Source organism: Haliotis rufescens, unplaced genomic scaffold (genome assembly GCF_023055435.1).
Source record: "Haliotis rufescens isolate VD_foot unplaced genomic scaffold, xgHalRufe1.0.p SCAF_23, whole genome shotgun sequence".
Lineage (NCBI taxonomy): Eukaryota > Metazoa > Mollusca > Gastropoda > Lepetellida > Haliotidae > Haliotis > Haliotis rufescens.
This window is the reverse complement of record NW_025963924.1, coordinates 2,959,591-2,978,298: the sequence shown is the minus strand read 5'-3', so window position 1 is coordinate 2,978,298 and position 18,708 is coordinate 2,959,591. Positions and strand designations below refer to the sequence as shown.

The window sequence follows — 18,708 nt, the reverse complement described above, 5'->3', positions numbered from 1 at the left end:
GCATAGTCAGAAAGAAATGCGAACATTAGTCACTTAGTGTAACCGTGGAAGTTCTAGATATTTTTGGCATTAAACAATATATCACGTGACTAACCACGGGTCCGGGTAGTCCTACTCAGGAACCACTAGACCCTAGTACCCGAGTTACCCGTCCCAGCCCAACAAGACGTGTCCTATTCATTGCACATGATTAAGATTTCTGTTAATTTCTGTTAAGTGAATTATTCCTTTTTTTGTTGCAGCTATGAGAAGAGGTTGTACTGAGCCATATTGCCTTCCAAACTGTCACGATTATCTTGCTCAACATTGCCATGCCGACATGGGCCACAGTCAGGGTCATCTCCAGGACATAGCAGGGAAAAGGCTTTTACAAGCGGATTAATTTACTCTGGCCTCTCTCAGCATTACTGTTTAATTTGAACTGAAAAACTGAGTCATGCAGATCTGTGTTGGAGTGCTTGACAAAGTACTGGTTTCCTGACAACTAGTGACCAGAAAGCTGCTAGTTTCCAGACAACTCCATCTGCTTTCAGCCTGTTTCGGATCAGGTCTTACTCTGATGCAATACCGCTCTATGTGAAGAACAGTCATAGGAGGTCACGTGAGGTGAACTAATCACCAATTCAGTGACAACTGAAGCAGAGCAGCATATCTGATTTCTGTATATTGAAAACAAACATTAACAGTCAGTTCCAGCAGCTGTATTTCATACATCCTCTCATTTCTGAGTGCCATGACATCTACACCGATAAGGGTGTACTATCAAGGGTGTATGTGTGTTTTCTCTAGGTTCTCTTTTTCGATAAAACAATTTCTGAATTGAAAAATTGTTTTTGAAAGCTGACATCTGATTGCCTTAAATGGCAAGTAAAGTCAACATTGCAACTTTGCATATTTTAATACTTTAGTGCATACTTAATCACAAATGCTTGACCAAAATGAAATTTGAAAATTATATAGCATAAAACAGATGATAAAAACCGACATGTGAAATCATCACCAAAACGAAAAATTCCACCAGAAAGGGAGAAGGTTTCAGCACTCTTTTACTTGGATATTTAAGTTCTTTCTACAAATATGATGCCTTTTTTCTATCCTTGAAGTTGACTAAACGTATTAACAAAAATATCGCAATCATATTTTTTACTTTTCTTGCCCTTTAAGAACCCATTCATCCTTCATTTGCACTGGACATTCACCTGACAGGTCCTCCCATTGAGGGTTTCTGAGATCTTCACGCAGAGGGGTATCGTATCAGAGTAAAACTATCCGACTTTGATGCCATATGCACTGCCAACAGCAAATGCCTGGAGTATGGATAGAGCCAAGCCTGACAGGAGACTGCAATAATCTGATCCTCACGTCAGACCAATGTATTCCAAATATAATCATGCTTCTGCCATTGAGTGTTCAATTTATTCTTATCTTGCTTTTCATTAGCATTTTGACAGTTACTTATAAGGCAAAGCCAACAGTAGAGACACTTTTTGTTTCCAGCAACATTTAGTGGTTGGTGACATATTTACACTGAATGCCATTGAATGTTGCTAAAGGGTACAAGTCTACATCAGATCGTGGTAGTGAGTAGTCTGTCAACTTCACGTTAGATACTGATATGCGGTACAAGTGTAGGCTGGACAAGTAAAGTAATTGTTTTTCTTGATATTAACTACTGATATTAAGTGTAGTATCAGTTTGATTTTTCACTAAATGCTGACATTGAGTACATTACTTTTATTAAATACTGTTATCAAGTGACATGGATATAACGTTTTACAGTTTGGGATATGGAATTTTGTGTCAGTTTTTTGCTGGAGACAAATGATTGTTTCTGCTGGTCTTTGCCTTCATTCATTATATATTTTACACAATATGCATTCCTTGCAGTCAAAAGGGTTGTGTAGCAAACTGTAACTGATGCCAGTAACACTGTGAAGTGATAGCTGTATCGTTGCACGTCATCTCACATCATCGATTGTCCAATATATCTCCATTCTATTACCATACATGCCCTGGACCCACAAAACTAAGAATAGCATATAATAATACTATGGGAAAACTTGCCCTAAAAATCATTTATTAAAGTCTTCAGAATCGGTTAAATGTATCAAGAGCATTTTTTAGGAAGGCGCAATTTTTCATTTAGATCTATGCCAACCTCTTTCAGAATACTCGGTTTGATTGGTTGTTGATTTGAATGTGAGGAATTCTCTCCTGCGTTAGTGATAGAGAGATTGAGCATGTGGCGTCACTTCACACACTAATCTATGGTGGCAAATGTGTTAAAATAGAATGGAGAGGCAATATATTTGATTATCAAGGATGGTTGTCTTGTGAAATTTTGCTATTTTGTATTTATATCTACTCCTCTTTTATATTACAATTTATGTTAATGATTGTGTCACAAGATTGCTTGTTAGAGCTGTGCAGAGTGCCAGTTGAAAATGCCTTCCATTTTGTGTCACGGCAATCGTTCAGTTTACAGTTTAAGGGTATTTTTGCAGATGCTATGCTCGTGTTTTCTAATGTATGTCAAATAATTTCCTGTCAAGCTTGTTGAATCTTGGAGTTCAGTATGATTGCCAATTCCTCCATGTATTCTGATCATTTTGTGCCCTGGGGCTGAGGACTCCTGAATGGGGTTCGGGTGAGTCCCATTGTGCAGTGTGTCCCTTCACGTGGGAACAAGGTTCTCCATGATACGTCAGGTAAACGAAGGAGCAACTTCTTGACAGGTTTTCTATTTGTAAAAAATTCATGATCGACCAAATACTCATCCAAACTATTTTCTTATCGGTCTGGATTTTCTGATCTTTGTTTATCTCACTGGAAGTCACTGTCGATGATGATGTAACGATTTATATTCATAAACATGTCTTGCCTGTTATGACAACCTTGGTAACAAAAGGTTACGGTAATCATCTTCTCATTCTTGTGATGGACACTGAAGGAATTATTTTTGTCCAATCTGACAAATGTAGATCTGGTTTCCTACCGTGAGAACTGATATCTTAGAGGTGTGTCATTCACCTAATTCTCTGCAAATATTCTCACTTTAAAACTTGCAACAACCGAAATATGAAAGGCCTTATCAGCCTCATCCACTATATGGTTTTGATTGTCTGGTTCAGAATCGATTTTTTACAGACCGTCGTCATACAGCCGGAATGTTGCTGAGTGTCTTTCAACACACACACAAACAGGTTATGGCACCTGTTGTCAGTTCACATTTTCATTGTCTTCAGACCCATTAGAGACCAATGAAGCTGATGCTAAGGGGATGATCTTCTTTATGCTCGCCTCAAGTCATCTTCTTGCAAAGTGTAGTTTGGTTTCCATGGCAACCATGTTTAAAATGGTATCGTAAGCTGTAGGCCTTATGTTTACACTTTACTTTCATGAGAGTTTGTATATGAATTGAATTTAATAGGTCTTCTTTGGTAAAGTCTTCTTCCTAGTACACAGTATTTTGATTTTTTAGTTCCAGTCCTGAACTGACAATCCCTAGATGGCTGGTCAATGTTGTCTGTATTGTATGTAAACATATGTTAGTGTAAAATTGGCGTCCTTAACCACTGCAGAGTCCAAAACACAATGTAGTTGGTGATAATCCCAGCATCAAAGTGCAAATACGATATTTATTTCTTTTTCATAACTTTTTTTGAAGTTTTTTTAACTTCCAGTGTGGATTTATGTGACTTTTTCTCCAGGTAAAAACATACCTGTTTTGTTGTGTATGATTGCTATGGCACAATGCTGTCCATGGACAATTATGTGATGTCAACTTCTGTTTTTATAATGAAATCATAAGTTATGTTTATCTTCTTGGCAGAGAATTTGCTTGAAGTTATTCATTGTTTCCGCAAGAAGTACTCCTATAATGTCCTCTGCAATATGTCAGTGGCTTACCTTTTATCGTTTGTTTTAAAAAGTTGACAAAAATGAATACTGTGTTGTAACGAGGATTCCAAATGCATGACCATTTCCGAACATCTTTCAACATACAAGTCTACATTCCTTGGCATATTACATAAATACTACAAGTCAGTATTATCATGAAGAAGTTCATTCATCGAGAAAGTTGAAATTATCGGGATTTTTTCAGTATGATATTTCCCGTTGCATTTTATTTTTTTTCAGAAAGCTTTCTTTCGAATCATGACTTCGATACCATTGAACTCTCTTCGCTAGTAAACCCTTTGTCATTTATAACAAATGTGACTTTACTAAGTTAGGAAGCTGAACAACTTATCTGAGTGTCAGTTTGTCTGATGATTTCTGATGATCATGTCTTTGTTGCATTTTACATAGTTCTGTTGATAGAAGGATAGATATATCCTGTACTTGTCCAGGGATTGCACCATTTTGTTGCATATCAGTTGCATAGTCCTACCCTGATGATGAATTCTTATTGTTATTGATGCACCTGAGCTAAAGGACATTGTATTAATGCCACAGCATAATGACTACTTGTTTGTCAAAATTGCAGCATTCTTATCTTTGGTGGTGTTTTTACAGGAGATTATGTAGCTTCAAGACTGCCATCCAAGCCGAGATGGTGGAACATTGTGTCATCGTACCCTGACTGCGTGAACCTTTGTTCATGCTATCAACCACTGATCGGCCATGCCTGGACTCAATTGTTTACAAGCAATTCAGAACAGCTAGAATATGGACCACTGCAACATTAATCAAAAGCCATGCATTGCATGAAACCTGACTGTTGATTCAAATATGGGCAATGCGTTGTTAAATATAGACAAGGACAATTTAACATGCGTGCATCCACTGGAAACTCATGAATTGTTATGAGTAATTTGTCGTTAAGTATTTAAATACTAGTATTCAACACCAGCTCAATTTTTAACCAAGCAATCTGACAAACAGTTTTCAGTTTGTTGTGGCCTGACCATGTTAGGGTGGAATGATTGAACAGTACCATAAGAACAAGTGCTGTTGTAAAACTGATGAATGACACAGGGAGCATTCATTGTACTGTACAGATGCAGTGCTATAGAATACAATGCATAGAATAGTGTACATAGATCAAGTTATATGCCTTCAAGTATATGTTGTTTCATACAAGTGATGTGTATCTATTTTATGGCAGTATTGTTCATGTTCCTGAAGTTTGGAACAAATCATCCTAGAGCAAATTGTGTATATTTGCCCACTGTGTACAAGTGATTGTATACTCAACCTAAAAAAAAAGTTACAATAAAGATAGTTAGAATGTTACCCTATTTTCTTTTCCTTCTTTTGTCGGGAGAACTTTCTTTTCTTTTTCTTTTTTTTGTCTAGCGCCACTCAGCAATATTCCAGCTATATGATGGCGGTCTGTAAATAATCAGCGAGCCTGACCACCCAATCCTGTTAGTTGCCTCTAACAACAAGCATAGTTGCCTTAAACTGCAAGCATGGGTTGCTGAAGATCTATTCTAATCCTTTGTGAGAACTACTCAAATCATTGCTGCCCGAGAAAGTTGATATTGCTTGAACATTGGGTAGGGCAGTGTTGTATTGCCGTTCTCTGAGCAATGCTTTTAAAAGATATTTAAAAGCACCATTTGCCAAGTATTGATGACCACTCGCGGCAGTTAAGACTGTTGACCACTGTTGTTGTTGCTCGGTATTGATAAAGTATGCTAACCAATAAAGACCATCACAAAGCCGTGAAAACGTGGAAGGTGTCAAGTCGACACTGTTTGAAGCGCTCCTAAAATCTCCATATATTCTGAAGTGATCATACAACTGTAGAGTTTGGTGTTCATACCATTGACCACTGTCGAGAGATGTTTAATCATAACGCAACCCACATGTAGGGTAGCTTGGTCTGGTGGTTAAAGCGACAGCACTGCGCGCTCTTGCCATGAGTTCAGTTCCGCACATGGACACAGTGCTGTTCATCCAACAATTAGTGCCTTTGAAATATACGTACTGCGGACACCAACCGAATTAAAGAATGGCCTTTTGCAACTAATAGAAGGGTTAAGGCAATTCTTTACTCATTTTAATTCCCATGCAGCCTCAGAGGCAAGGCATATGTGTGTTCACCTTCACTGTGTACTGATAATGACAACAAATGGCGCATGGTGGTGAGGACACACGGACATAGTCGACATAGTCATGGACGGCCGTAATTGTCAACGCCTAATCGGTGCCAGGATATGCTGGCTGTGTGTTCGAATACGCGATTCGCTTGATTATTAGCCTTGGGTTTTCTGCACTACATCCACACATTTACTGAGCTTCTATCACAGTCCACTACTTTGATGTAAGCGTTCTAATGTAGACCTCATTTCTTTCATACATAGCCCGTTACCCGTTTCCTTTTTTCTACCGTACTTCAAACTGTTACTAAATGTAACGTAAATCTACTATATCCCGGGTCAGAGGCTCGGTCAAAGGGGAATACCTCTAATTTAACTATTAAATGAGATATATGAGGGCAATATTATATCTCTAAGCTCATAAATATTACCATATACTTGTAATCGGTAAAACCAAATTTCATGTGATGAAAATCAGGTTTTAAAGCCTCACGAATGCATTCATGCACGCACGCACGCACGCATGGCAATATAATCATTGTGAAAACGCTCTTTTTAACGCTCGACACAATAAACTGCATAATTTGCAATACAAGTTTTTATACGAGTGTTTTAGTTTCACACCGCTTTTTGCAATATTCAAGCAAAATTGCTTCGGTGGACCGAGCAATTGCCATCGCATCTTGTACCAGGTTGGGGGAACTGAACACTGGTTACGGCGTGACGAACGAACGCTCTAACCACGAGCCTACCACACCGCCCCACAAGATAGTAGGGCTGCCACCGTGGCCTAGTCGACAGAGCGTCTCGTCCAGGGATCCCCGGCCGTGTCATACTAAAAGACGCTAAACGATCATACTTCTTGTTACCCTGGGTGTGGCTTGATAAAGGATACAATACAATTATAGGTATGGGCATAAGAAGACAGGATCACAGGAACCCAGTTAGATAAATAGGACTGACGTTGGTATCTTATCCATAACAACTTGTCCTTGTTCATCACGCCAACTTCTAACTGGCGCTCAAAGAAGAAACACATCGCTTCAGTTTGGAATACAAATATTTAGAGTCCGTGTGTGGCTTAATATATTAACTATTGATATAAGTTCGTAACCCTTCGCAGCTTTCAAAATGCCATGTCTGTCGCCTTAACTCTCTGACTGACCCAAGAGCAGTGAAACAATCGTATTCTCATCTCCATTCTACACTCACTTTTTAAGAAGTTCCTTAAGAAGCTCTATGTATGATACTCTATCCCTGATCCCACTCTACATGCCAACATTTCCTCTCAAGGCGCTAGTACATTCTATCCCTGCTCCCACTCTACATGCCAACATCTTCTCTTAAGACGCTAGTACATTCTATCCCTGTTCCCACTCAACATGCCAACATCTTCTCTTAAGACGGAAGTACATTCTATCCCTGCTCCCACTCTACATGCCAACATCTTCTCTTAAGGCGCTAGTACATTCTATCCCTGCTCCCACTCTACATGCCAACATCTTCTCTTAAGGCGCTAGTACATTCTATCCCTGCTCCCACTCTACATGCCAACATCTCTTCAGCTTCTAGAATACTCAAAACCTGCTCCCGCTCTACATGCCAACATCTTCTCTTAAGACGCTGGTGCATTCTATCCCTGCTCCCACTCTACATGCATACATCTTCTCGTAAGACTTTATTGCAACCTATACCTGCTCTACATTCCAACAAATTATCTCCGTGCAAAGGATGAAATGGATTTCATGGTCTACAGCGCGTATCATTCGCCGTCCTCACCATCATTGACAGCATTCAAATCACCAATCAAGGTGTGTTTATTCAAGAAAACTAGAGCTGTTACATAAATGAGTGCACATTTCAATTCAGGAGTGTCAGGGTGTGAGACTGTCGGATTAATACGTCTAAATAGCACTGATTTAATAAAAGCCGACTGTCGGATTAAGGAGATTTGCCTATACTTTGTGATGATCGCCGCCGCCATATAAAGCTTATAACTTTGTAACTTTGTTTCGGGGACTATATTCGCCAGTCTAGGAGCGCAGACATTTGCCATTATTCCCTTCATCACCATCCTCGCTAATCCAATGCCAGTGTATTTTGTTTCAATTATATACTTGTAAAAGTAAATATCCCATACCCTCTCCCTTTAAACATAATAATGGAACTGTTGGACTATTCTTGACCCGATGCCGCTGACATGTTCACAATAGTTCCACGGATACATTGACTCAGTTTCAATATGCTGTAATCTATCTTTTCAGAATCAATAATTAAGAATAAACACCATAATAATGATATTCTTTTTAAAATCTTGGATTCGCCCGCCCCATGTGCCGTATAAATATGTACTAATGTCACCGTTGTAAGGAGCGCGATTCATTCCATTCTCATTTCATCTAGCACCTGCTGAGACTGCATGAGCGTCCACATTAAAAAAAACCAGAGCGGCCACGAAAATGTTGAAATACGGTATTTTCTCGGTTAGGGACCCAATACTGGATGAAAAAAAACACGTATGTTCTAAATGAAAACGTTAAGCCTAAATATGTTTTTTAAAGCCTCTTGCAACGTTTTTTTCTTTGGGTCGACAATTTCATTTTTTTAACAGTTTGAAGCATTAATATGTTTTCGACCATTTTCAGGGACAATTTATTTTTTCCGAGGTGTATCGGCCAATGCATACTCACGCGTACAGTTTTGTAATAACTATAAAAGAAAAAACTGTTATGTGCCTTTAATGACTTGAGCAAAGCGTTCGACTCTATGTGGCGAGTCGGGCTTTGGCACAAACTATACTGTCCTATTATGTTTCTGGAAGGTATTTCAATGTTATTTATAATAAGTATAGAAATATCAAATAATGTCTCCTCAGTAAAGGTAACTACTCTGAGCTCTTCCCATGCTACAATTGGGGTGCGAAAGGGTGAAAACCTGTCACCCTTACTTCAATCGCACTTATTTCAATCTCATTAAAATCAGATCTATGTTCTCACTGCCGCTAAACAAAGATCTTTGTTTAGCGATAGCGAGAACAAAGATCTGATTTTAATGCACACCACTTACTACGTTATGTGGGGAAACTGGACCTTTCCCGTTATCTGTATGCATTAAGTGTTCTTTGTTATAGGTCAAAATAAGTGCAATCAAAATCTGCGAAGTTGTCACATATGGTGTATAAATTATTACTAAATGATGTGACTTCTGGTATCTGTAAACATAAATGGGTTATTAATGAACTATTAATACTAGAAGATCTGGGATTTGGTTGTGTTTGGCTGTCACAATGCGGACTCGACATAAGTAACTATAGATCCTTTATATCCAGAAGACTTAAAGACCAATACTAGTATTTAGAGGTCTGGAACAATACAATTACAAACTCATCAAAAACCTTATCTTATAAGATTATTAAAGACTGTATATCATTTGAGCAATCCTTAATATTTTGTAAAATATAGAATGCCACTATTGTACTTTAGATTATCAAATCATCAGCTCCCAGTAGAAACTGGCAGATGGAAAAAAGTACCATTGTATGAAAGAAGCCGTCCAGTCTGTAATAAAATGGATATTGGAGATGGATTCCACTGTATTTCTGTCTGTACTTTTTCAGTAACGAACGCATTAGATATCTACCAACATACTTCACACATCATCCCAAAGTTCTCTCTTCTAAAGCCAAAAGATTGTATAGTTAAAAATCTCAGTAACTTTTTAAATTGTATTTTAAAACGATTTAAGTCCTCCCGGTAATTTCAATATCACTGTATTCCTGTAACTATTGTACCCAATGTCTCCCCGTTCGCAAATCTTGAAAATACACATTATGTACATGTATTGTAGCCCTCGTATGCCGTGGTTCACGGCCAGAGTGGAAATAAAGTTCTGTTCTGTCGCGTGACAACCTTAGTGTTACATCTCACTCCGGGTGAGTACATATTTATTTACCTTTTCCATCTATGTTTATCATAATGTTTACGTATCACGACTAACAAAATTAACCGAAACGGACGTAAAATAATCACTCTCGGCAGCGCGGTAATGACAACTAGAAGGCTCGGTGTTTGTGGCCCAGGCGGGGGACATACAAATATTAATGGAATTTTTCTAAGTCTTATGAAAAGGAGAGGTGTAAGGGCCAATGTACATTAAAAGAAAAGAAACTATGGCAGCGAAACCTGCATTTAAATTATATTTCCTATCATTTCCGCGTAATGTAACTGACAAGGTATGATAACAGTAAGTAGCTATGCGACTGATAAATGTGTCCTATGTACCTTGGTTTGTTTCGGTCATCGTAAATTAAACAAAAACAAATTATTAAACAAAATGATACAACTATACCCCGCCTAAATAACGAAATTCGTGAACATTTTTAACAAATTATTTCATCCCTGTCCCTTGTTGTCTTGAACAAATAATTTGAATACTGAGATCTGCACTATGTAAGTTTCACAACAGAAACGACGGGAACTGCATTCCACCGCTAAATGTTCAATCTAAGTCAAAACATCCCACTTAACTTCAAGCAAGAAATAGCCCACCAATTAATTACTAGTATATATCCTGTAATTACCTCACATTTTTTGTGATAGCATGCATGAAGTCTAATATAGACTTTTATAAAATTTACATTCATAATCTGAATAGACTGCTTATCATTATTCTTTTCGGGAAATTTAGTTTTTTCATTTTTGTGAGAAAATGTGAACTTTTTTTTTTCCTTAGAGGTGTTCGAAATGTATAAAATTACTTATTCTCAATATTTTTTGTACGTATTTTTTCGATCAGGCAGATCTTTTTTGTACAATAATATATGTTCAATGATAGTAGATCAACTGTTTGTTATGCATGGAAAAGTGAGCAGAACCTCAGTGTTGTTATATATAAATCAAAACCAATCCGTTGTTTGTTTGTAACATTAAGAAACCACATCATACTGATAAAAAAACAACACAGCATTGGTCTGAACATTTCAGTAAAATTACTTCTCCCTTTCAAGCCAGCCAGCCAATATCTCGCGTCTGTCTGCGCTTTCATCCGGGTCTTGGTCGTTCGCTAGGGAGGTCGCCATATTTTGCTTTGTGGAGAGGAAAACAGCCTAGTGGTTTGAAAACTTCCTGCTTTTAATAAGCGTTCTCTGCTCTTTTAAAGTAGTTTGATTGATTCGATTTTACTCTATTCTATCATTTTCAGGTTGTTTTCGACCCTGACAACTGCCAAGCTGGCTGAAATGGCATTGCGTCGTCCGTTTGATCCTGCGGCACATGAGTTGGATCCCAATTTCCGACTCACCAAATTTGCTGACCTAAAGGGATGAGGGTGTAAAGTCCCCCAAGAAGCTCTGCTCAAGCTTCTTGAGGGACTGCAACAGGAAAGCAATGCCCAGGATGCGGAGTCGCAATTCCAATACATGGCGCCCGTTCCGAGGATTGGTAAGATGCATTTATTGATGATTTTTGTCCGTAATTCATTCGAGTCTCATTTCCGTCATATCTCAACTCCGACACCCAGTTTGGGGCATTTATGTAGTATTGTCAGATACAATGTTTCCTCAAATGGTTGCTTTGTTAACTTTGTGATGATTTGATCGGTGTTGCGTTGCCTTTAATACCTGTGGTAGTACTGATGTCACTTATCTAGGTCATGAATGAGCTCCACCCCGTTCAGACCTCTTCTAACCAAGATGGCGTCGATAACCGGGTCTTATTGTTTGACCACGTGGTGTTGTCACATGGCGCGAAACTGATGATAGTTCAGACACATCACATGGTTGCCATATAAGCGTATCACGTGATTGATGGGCGGGCATAACATTCGCCGATTAAATTACAAATTGTGACCTAGTTAAAATAAGATATAGAATTCTAAATAAAATTACTATAAAATATATAATAAAAAAATAATAATAAAATAATAAATTAGTTGGGACATAACATAACAGTTACAACATAATTGTGATAATTAGAATGGAAAACTTGCTGAATATTGATATGATCTGTAGGTATGAGGTACAAATTAATATTAATGTATGAAATCAATAATATTCACAATATCCACAGATTACACAATCAGAATATAGTCATTGAAAAAACATCTCAGTATTGTCAGCCTCCAGGGGAGGTTCAATCATGACTAAAAGAGACTGCCATTATACTTCTGAATAATAAGAAATAAACAGTTGTGAGAATATGCAACTTGCTTATTTTGGAAAAAGCAGTCCCACTGATAAATGAATTTTAACATTTTTAAATGATTTGGTTTGAAAAGATTTACATCCAAGTCAAAAGTCTCACATACTTTTTCCAGGCATTGGAATGGACGCATCAGTCACGCCTCTGCGTCATGGTGGTCTCTCATTGGTTCAGACGACAGATTTCTTCTACCCTTTGGTTGATGACCCCTACATGCAGGTAACAGAAAAGGAACACTAACATTACCTTTAGTTGTGTATAGATGCTGTCAAGAGAGGACAACTCAACTCTAAAGAATGGACACACCGACTTAACTGCTTTGCTGTGTTTGTAACTATAACAGCTAACTATCTCAAACTTGGCTCTTACAGAAGGTTTTAGTGTTGTTATATGAAGTATTATTGATGATCTACACGGAACAGAATTTTACTCGAGCCACGGAAAAGTAGCTAATGTTGCAGACTGCTGTTGTAAATTTCCCGGGATTATTTTTTCCAAAATAACCTTTTTGCAAAGTAGCAATATTTTGCTGCCAATACATTTTGGTGAAGAATTTTAATTATAGTCAGATCTTTATAGAAGTTCTCCCACAGTTGCAGGATTTTAATAAGACAAAGCATAAGAAGTTAAAATAAAAGCTATACAAATACATACCCTATTTTAAAGTGTAATGTAATTATCATGGCATTTGTTTTTAGTGATGGAGTGACTTTTATGTTGCTTTTTTGTGTCAACTGATCAAAAGCCTTTAAAGGAAGATCAGTACCTGACTACCTGCAAATACCTGACAACATGAATTTCCTCTCAGTGTCACACCATCAATTGTGATGTTCAACACCACTCAGTCATGTTGGGGGAATGGCTGTGCAGAGTTGCCTCCCTTAGGATTAGGTTTACTAGAAACTTATGATTGTGGGTTCAAATCCAAGATTTGCCGCCTGATTTTGTTTCACGATACCCGTGCAGGTGGGTTTCGCCAAAGTGGTAAACGTCCGAGACCTGCACCACTTCAGGCTTTTCTCCCACTTTATGCTGATTTGCGTGACAAGATTGAAATACTGTTCAAAAAGAAGTTCAACCAAATTCAATCATTGTCATTTTGTACAAATAAATTTACACTGTCTCTCTACTTTCCACACAGGGCAAGATTGCTTGTGCCAACGTGTTAAGTGATTTATACGCCATGGGCGTAACAGATTGTGACAACATGCTGATGTTACTGGGTGTCAGTAACAAGATGTCTGAGAAGGAGAGGGATGTCATTGTCCCGATGGTGATGAGGGGATTCAAGGTAATACCTATACAAGAATAGAAATACAAAAAACACTGTGTGATTTGTATCCCTTAGTCACTGTTAAATGCAAGAATCTGGTGCTCATTTATTCAAATCCCAGACTTGTGCTAATTCCAAATAATGTGTTGGTCTCCTGGCACTATATCAGTTGAGAGGGGCGGGGGGGGGGGTCACCTGACAGTTAGATGGGTCATTTAAACAAAGTGCTTTACTTAAGGCTTTCCTCCTATATTAGTCTAGCATGACATATGAAAGTATGTTAAAACTGACATTAAGGCCAACTTGCTTGCTCTAAAGATGCCAGGATTCTATAGAAATCTAAGTATTGAATAGGACCTAAACGTCAGAAGGCTAATGAACATTTAGTTGACAAAAACAAAACACCAATTTAGAACAATTTAAAAGAATGTGACTTGTCACAGTCAATTCCCAAGTTGACTGTGGAGGTATGATGTAAATTTGCGTCCTTTCATTCAGGTATATAGACCAAAGGAAAAGGCTTGTATTTCATATCACCCTCAAGCCAATCAAACCAGCTCGTGAGATGCTGGATATGTTTGATCTGTAGGTTTGCTAGTCAGGGTTGTCTGCCATGTTTCCTTTGTTTCTGTGCCCAGGACTGTGCTGAAGAGGCTGGATCACAGGTGACTGGTGGTCAGACTGTCATCAACCCATGGATGACCATTGGGGGCGTCGCCACATCAGTCTGTCAACCCAACGAGTACATCATGTAAGTTACAAGACAGTATGCTGCCAGGAATCATTTGAAAGAAACCTTTTAGTTCTCCTAGGGAATCCATCTATCATTGATGAGGTGATGGCAGTTGACACTAATATTGTGGTTGTAAATCGTGCAATATAAAATGGTGGGTATGCAATGTAATCTTAATAAAATAATATCGTGAATATGATTCAAGGAGACAATTGAGTCATGTTATCAAACCTGTTTTGGAATATTTGGATTTTGCAACATGCTGGTGTCCAAATAGAATGAATATACAGTAGATAATAAACAATAATTTAAGCAAAATAAAGTTTTATAATCTTGATAATGTCGCGACTTATTTGAATTCAATAAATAACCTTACACCAATCAGTGAGAATTAATCATCCACATATTTTTTCAAACTCTATTCTTCTAGTATCATATCCAAAAGTGTTGATGTTTTCCATACAACATGTGACCATGTCAGAAACATTTTGATCCTCGTTGTGTATATCATTCAATCATGTCAATAGTTCTTGTCACTTTTTAAAATGCGTTCTGTTTAATCTTCTTTCAAGCTTTCTACTTGCTTGAAATTTTCAGATCTATATATCATGTGTGTAAATGCAAATACACTAAAAATATATATTAAGGAAATCAGTTTTGCTTAATGACTTCGATAAAAGTCTGACACTGACAGTTTTGATGTTGTGGGACAAAATGGTAGATTCTATGTCATTTCAGACTTTCTGATTGGTCAGTTATGTTGTTTGATTGACAGGTAGCAAAAGTTAATTAGCCCAGTCTTTCACAAAGCTCACCTGAATTTACAATGCTGCATTAGTATAACTGACTACCTCCCTTCCTTCAGGCCAGACAATGCTGTGGTCGGGGATGTGTTAGTGATGACGAAGCCGCTGGGTACACAAGTAGCGGTCAACGCCTACCAGTGGTTGGACCAGCCAGAGAGATGGAACCGCATCAAGCTGGTGGTCAGCGAGGATGACGTGAGGAAAGCTTACCAGCGGGCAATGTTCAGCATGGCAAGACTCAACCGAACAGGTACCTACCTTAGGCAACCTAGAAGTACTTTGTTGAAAACAGATTAAATAGACATGTCTGCCATGAAATGGGATAATTTTCACGGCTGACTGGTAAATAATAGAGGAAGGAAACAGATACTTCTTAACATTTGATCAAACCCCAATGAGGTGATTATTCAATGATATAAAAACTAAGCATATGAGATATCATGCAACTTTGTTGTCAACTTGTGAGAGACTAGGCGCTCTTGGAGGATCTATAGTAACTTCTAAATAGTGTCATGACAATTTTGACATGTTTATTTGTTATTTGTATTTGATAACTAGCTTTTTTTTGTTCATACACTTGTAAGTTTTGAACTTACGACATAAGGAAGGCTAAATAAGTGAAAAGGGCTTGCTGCTACATTTGGTGTTCTTATCTTGGTTATAAGTCCAAAATATACAAGTGTTGAAAATTATAAGTCTGGTTCTCATTCGCTGGAACACATCTGATTAATATTATAACTGTTTCTAAGGGTGTTGCTAATTTCTTGGAGGAGCTCTAACCGTACCTCATGTTTGGTGTAAGCAAGCTCAGGTGACTTTCTTTCTGTATTGTAAGCTAAATATCCTAAATGGGATAATTCCTATCACAAGTTGCATATGTTTTGCCAGGGTGCAGTGTCCAGTAATTTATCTGCATACAAGACGATTGACTGTTGAGCTATGTTGTGTTGCAGCTGCACGCCTGATGCACAAGTATAATGCCCATGGAGCCACTGACGTCACAGGCTTCGGACTGCTTGGCCACGCCAACAATCTTGCCAAAATCCAGAAGAACGAGGTTGGGTTCGTCATCCACAACCTGCCAATCATTGCCAAGATGGCGTCAATCAGCAAAGCATGTGGAAACATGTTTGGTCTGCTGCAAGGACACTCAGCAGAAACTTCCGGTATGTATCACTATGTTGCCTGTCTGTCTGTCCTTCTATCTGCAGCATTAGAAATTGGCACTAATCCTGTACTCCTTGCCCAACTTCCCAATAGTTAAGGTATCATAAGGACAAGTAGAAATGTATCATTTTTAAGGATTTTGCCATATTTTATCATTATAAGGTCTAGTGGGCTGAAAATGTTAGTTTCTACTGCTGATTTGTCTGTCCGTCTTGCTGCAATAACTTAGGAGTGCATAAGAAATATTTGAAAAAGCTCTTGTGTTTTCAAGAATTCATTTGATTGTATCATTACTATGGAATAATTATTACACAATGGCTTACAAACATATTTCAAATCAAACAGGTAACTCAAAGAAGGTTTGGCAAAAGACAGAGCAAATTTCTAATATGTTTTGTTGTGGAAAATTTGATTGGATGAAATTAATGTCTGCAGTTGTATCTTGCCCAGGTCAAAACATTTTGTGTGAATTGTGTTACCGATAAGCATTTTATCCCCCAGATAGACGTCCTAATAATTATTTTGTTAATTTCCAGGAGGTCTGCTGATCGCACTACCCCGAGAGCAAGCTGCAGCTTTCTGCAAGGACATTGAAAAACAAGAGGGTTACCAGTCCTGGATTATTGGAATTGTTGAGAAAGGCAACCGCACAGCCAGAATTATAGACAAGCCACGGGTCATTGAAGTGCCCGCCAAGGACCGTGATGGGGAGTTGTGGTAGTCATGGAAATGAGGAATATTCTGCACAGCATCATTATTTCAATGCTTGTTCTCTGTAAATAATTTGCAAAGTATTGAAATGAAGGGACCTTAAAATCGGTGGACATTTGATTTGCATTTACTCTTGCAAGCAGCTAGCTGTGCAGTTCTTAATATCCCTTTTTTATCCTTCTGCAGCAGTTTTATCAAAAAGGTCAAGTTCGTGACACATACGAGTTAAACATTCCATCACTGCAGTTTTAAGTTCGAATACCCCAGCTCCATCTTGTATGTGATAGCACAAGAAATATACATTATGGAGAGATATTTTATACTTGATTAACAGGTTACAGATGTTTTCCTAATTTGAAAGCGAAATTGATTTTTTGATGATATTTTCTGTCATTTACACTTCCTGTACTTGAACAGGTTTTATGAATACTTTTTAGAATTGATTGTTTCATTGTCATTGCTTCCATGCTCGAGCCAAGTAGATGTGAGCAAATCCACTTGGTTTTCAGTGTGTAAAAGTTGTCATGTCTATCAGATTCTCATTCCTATCTCTATGAAGCTTGTCGGAGTAATTCTTCTTCAAAGATTCTGACATGGCAGACCTCGATAGGCAATGACAGAGTGACTTACCAACTTTTTCATTTCATTATCATGTACACCAAAGAAATAAGAATAAATCTTGTATATGTAACTGTTGTTTGTTGTACATGAATTCAAGGACAACAGTTGACCAGTTTGAGATTTACATGTTGAGCTTGGGGCAAGTGTTGCCGAGTCCTCTATGGCTCCAAAATTTGCTGTGCAGAGTTCCTTCCCTTACGGGTGCCAGAAGCTTATGATCACCAATCCAAATCCCAGGTTCCCATGATAATTGTTTTTGGCTTTTCAGCATCATACCCATGTCTTATTCATTTCACTTGTGGCACACCTTTAAGACCTGCATCAAATATGGCTTTCCTCCCACATCAAGGTGATATGCCATATTATAACTGAAATACAGCATTAAAAAATGTTAAAAACAGCATTAAACTCACTAGTGCTGAATTAAAAGATTATACCCCTGACCAAACTCAGTATACCGGGACATAGAAAAGGCTCTGTATGTCAGACTGTCACGTTTCATCTCTGGAACATAACTCGAAAACATCAGATATATTTTTCTTAAACTGAAAACGCATCAGGGGAACTGGTGCCAATTGCTATTCCTATTCAGGAATTTAAAAGAAAATCCATTTTGCATGTCCAAGGCAACAATTGGACATGGGTTCAAATGAGCATAGAGGTTCCTTACAGGATATACCCCAAAACGGTTAAACCATTCATTATTTCTTGAATGTTGTATGCTCACCAGGTATACATTATGCCACCCAGTGGGGATGCAGGTATGGAATAGGAGCTCGGCAACCAATGCAGGAGATTAAGTGGATCTGATGGTCAGGCTCTGTGAGTTCATAATATCAGTCACTTGTTTGTCTGGACCAGAGACATTTGTTTACAGGCTGCCATCATATAGCTTTAATATTGTTGATCGTTGCACAACAAGCAAGAAAAAATCAAAATGGCTACCACAACAGTTAATTGTTTACTGAAGTCTTTCACCATCCTTTCTCGGAAATCTTTGGACATATCAAATTTCCAAAGGATGTTATTATCCCCAGCCACGAAGTTGAAGGGAGATATAGGAATGGGTGTTGTCTGTCCATCTGGTGTTTCAGATCAGAACTCGGGAAAACCATGAGAGACATCTATACCAAACTTAGAACATAGATAG

The 18,708-nt window shown here is 38.1% G+C and overlaps 2 protein-coding genes across 3 annotated transcripts in view; both read left to right on the top strand.

The window, feature by feature from the left end:
* The window catches only part of LOC124120679 (inosine-5'-monophosphate dehydrogenase 1-like), a 47,467-nt gene extending 42,229 nt beyond the window's left edge, over positions 1-5,238 (top strand). For both annotated transcript variants that reach the window (XR_006858870.2, XM_046483557.2), the window contains exon 16: positions 243-5,238. Coding sequence is in view for 1 of the 2 variants with exons in the window: in XM_046483557.2 (XP_046339513.2) it covers positions 243-264 (22 nt within the window). In the remaining variant the exon portion in view is untranslated. The remainder of the gene's footprint in view (positions 1-242) is intronic.
* A 5,800-nt stretch (positions 5,239-11,038) lies between these two features.
* Positions 11,039-17,628, top strand: LOC124120664 (inactive selenide, water dikinase-like protein). Its single transcript, XM_046483540.1, has 8 exons — positions 11,039-11,160; positions 11,250-11,488; positions 12,363-12,466; positions 13,389-13,538; positions 14,159-14,271; positions 15,119-15,309; positions 16,013-16,225; positions 16,763-17,628. Exons 2-8 carry the CDS (start codon positions 11,287-11,289, stop codon positions 16,945-16,947), a joined length of 1,158 nt encoding a protein of 385 aa, XP_046339496.1. The 5' UTR covers positions 11,039-11,160; positions 11,250-11,286; the 3' UTR covers positions 16,948-17,628.
* Positions 17,629-18,708: the final 1,080 nt, after the last annotated feature.